The sequence below is a fragment of the Penaeus chinensis genome, chromosome 34 (assembly GCF_019202785.1).
Source record: "Penaeus chinensis breed Huanghai No. 1 chromosome 34, ASM1920278v2, whole genome shotgun sequence".
Lineage (NCBI taxonomy): Eukaryota > Metazoa > Arthropoda > Malacostraca > Decapoda > Penaeidae > Penaeus > Penaeus chinensis.
The window spans coordinates 21,987,038-21,989,537 of record NC_061852.1 but is presented as its reverse complement, the minus strand read 5'-3'; the positions used below and the strand labels follow the sequence as shown (position 1 = coordinate 21,989,537).

General features: G+C 35.0%; 1 protein-coding gene across 1 annotated transcript in view; it reads left to right on the top strand.

The window, feature by feature from the left end:
- LOC125043578 (molybdopterin synthase catalytic subunit-like) overlaps positions 1-2,500 on the top strand; it is a 16,490-nt gene that overhangs the window by 10,974 nt on the left and 3,016 nt on the right. Inside the window, exons 5-7 of the mRNA XM_047639787.1 lie at positions 1,002-1,210; positions 1,471-1,636; positions 2,344-2,439. Coding sequence (XP_047495743.1) covers positions 1,002-1,210; positions 1,471-1,636; positions 2,344-2,439 — 471 coding nt within the window. The remainder of the gene's footprint in view (positions 1-1,001; positions 1,211-1,470; positions 1,637-2,343; positions 2,440-2,500) is intronic.

Below are 2,500 nucleotides of genomic sequence, written 5' to 3'. Positions count from 1 at the left end.
CCTTAAATTTGTGGATTTTTTTTCTGGTGCCATTAATAATATTATTATAATTTATGTTATAATGAGTATAATGTTATTAAAGTACTAATAACAGTTAAAAACTAAAACAAATCTTCAGAAAAGAGTAAGCAAGTGAGATAGGTAGAACTATTGACTGACTCCTTAGTGATTAAGTACTTGTGGAGCTATCTAAATGTAAGGACAATTAATTAATTCAAATTACTATGTATATGGTATGTATGTCATACCATCCCAACACAAAGGGTTAACTCATATGTAAAACAAACAAGGAAATCATACTTACTGAAGGTAACTGAAAGTGAATGATAAAAACTAATCAATATTTAATATAAGTGTCAAACAAAAGATGATGGACATATAAACAGTATCAGTGCTGACTCTTGGAAATTATAAGAAAATGAATGTAGGGAATTAGCCATGGAACTTTTACAAAGCAACCATCTTGCCTTCATTTTTTACAGTGAAATGTTGATCTAAAGAATGATTTACTTTTTTCACAAAAATAAAAATGATACAAAAACAAGGCCGGCAGCCACAAAAATACAGTGCTCAAATTTTTATGTGTAGTCACTGCTTTATCATTTCATTTCTCACAGTTGTACTAACCACAAACTGAAATTGTTGAACTCATGTTCACATAAGATTTAAGATAAAGGTCTACTATTGGATATAATAAATGCATTTTTTTGTGTGTGTCACACTGATATCATTATATCTCCTATAAGTTTTTTATATGATGTCTCATAGATGTCATTATTTTATTGGAAATAAAGTCACTGGGTATATTATGGTAGCTAGAATGACCTTAGTAGTTAGTGTGGTATAGATGTTCAAATGATAAATGAATCACCGTATTATGTCTCGCAGATTTAATTGTGTAGCATTTCACACATTTTATTTTGTGTTTCTCTAATTTCATTTCAGTTCTTGTTGAATCATATTCAAGTCATGTATCATAGATGTGATCTCACTTTTTTCAGGAGCATTGGATGACAATGACAACACATGTTCACAACCTGTGAAAAAAATCAAAACAGAACTTTCTGATGAAGCAAAGTCATTGGAACATTGCAATCAGGACCAAGACTCAAGCTGCAATACAAGCAAAGTAAAGTGTGAACCAGAAAACCATGAAAGTGAGAGGAAAATTGATCCATCTTATGTACAGATTGTTGTCCCCAAGAAAGAAGTGAGTGAAATTATTTGTCACATTCTTTTGTGTGTGTCAGTGATTTTTGTTTCCATTCTGGTAGTTTTACACCAGAAGTAAGAAGTATGTCTTTCTCCTCTACAAAATATGCACCAGTTTCTTTCGAATAGATTCTCAAAAAACTTTTTTTTCCATGGAAATGATATTATGAAACTACTACTGATATGTTCACATATTTATTGATGGTTTTATCAGTACTGTTGAATAATACGCTGTTTTCTGGAATAATTTTTCCTCAGCTGGATCGAAGAATTGCAGCCTTTCAACAACGCAAACGCCAGGAACTGGATGTCTTAAATGTACAAGAATTTTGCACATTGTCAGGAGGTGCCTCAACTATGAGTTCTTGCGCTCGAACTTCAGCTGTTGTTCTTAGGTCAAAGGATTCTAATAGTCATTTGAAGTGTAAGGACAAAGAGTTCCGTTGCTTGTTTTGTGTGTTATCAAGCTTTCAGTTACATTTTCTTGTTGATTACTTCTTGCCTTAAAATGGGATAGCTTTGGATGACTTTTGACAATTTGTTAAAATACCTTTATATTATTGGAATTTTCGCACATGCACGCGCGCGCGCGCACACACACACACACACACACACACACACACACACACACACACACACACACACACACACACACACACACACACACACACACACACACACACACACACAGAGATAGAGAGATAGAGAGATAGAGAGATAGAGAGATAGAGAGATAGAGAGATAGAGAGATAGAGAGATAGAGAGATAGAGAGATAGAGAGATAGAGATAGAGATAGAGATAGAGATAGAGATAGAGATAGAGATAGAGATAGAGATAGAGATAGAGATAGAGATAGAGATAGAGATAGAGATAGAGATAGAGAGAGAGAGAGAGAGAGAGAGAGAGAGAGAGAGAGAGAGAGAGAGAGAGAGAGAGAGAGAGAGAGAGAGAGAGAGAGAGAGAGAGAGAGAGAGAGAGAGAGAGAGAGAGAGAGAGAGAGAGAGAGAGAGAGAGAGAGAGAGAGAGAGAGAGAGAGAGAGAGAGAGAGAGAGAGAGAGAGAGAGAGAGAGAGAGATAGATTATGAAAATATGTCCAAACACATGTTGCATTCAGTCTTTTTTACCCACAGTGACCAAAGTAGTGAATGAATGGGGTCCTCAGACTAGGGGAATTGATCCAGGCTCAAAGCCCATTGATGTGGTGCCAGTGAAGGAGGAACAAAGAGGTTTGATTTGTATTTAATCATTGGAATGACATTTATTCACATATAATATGTACAGGTAATT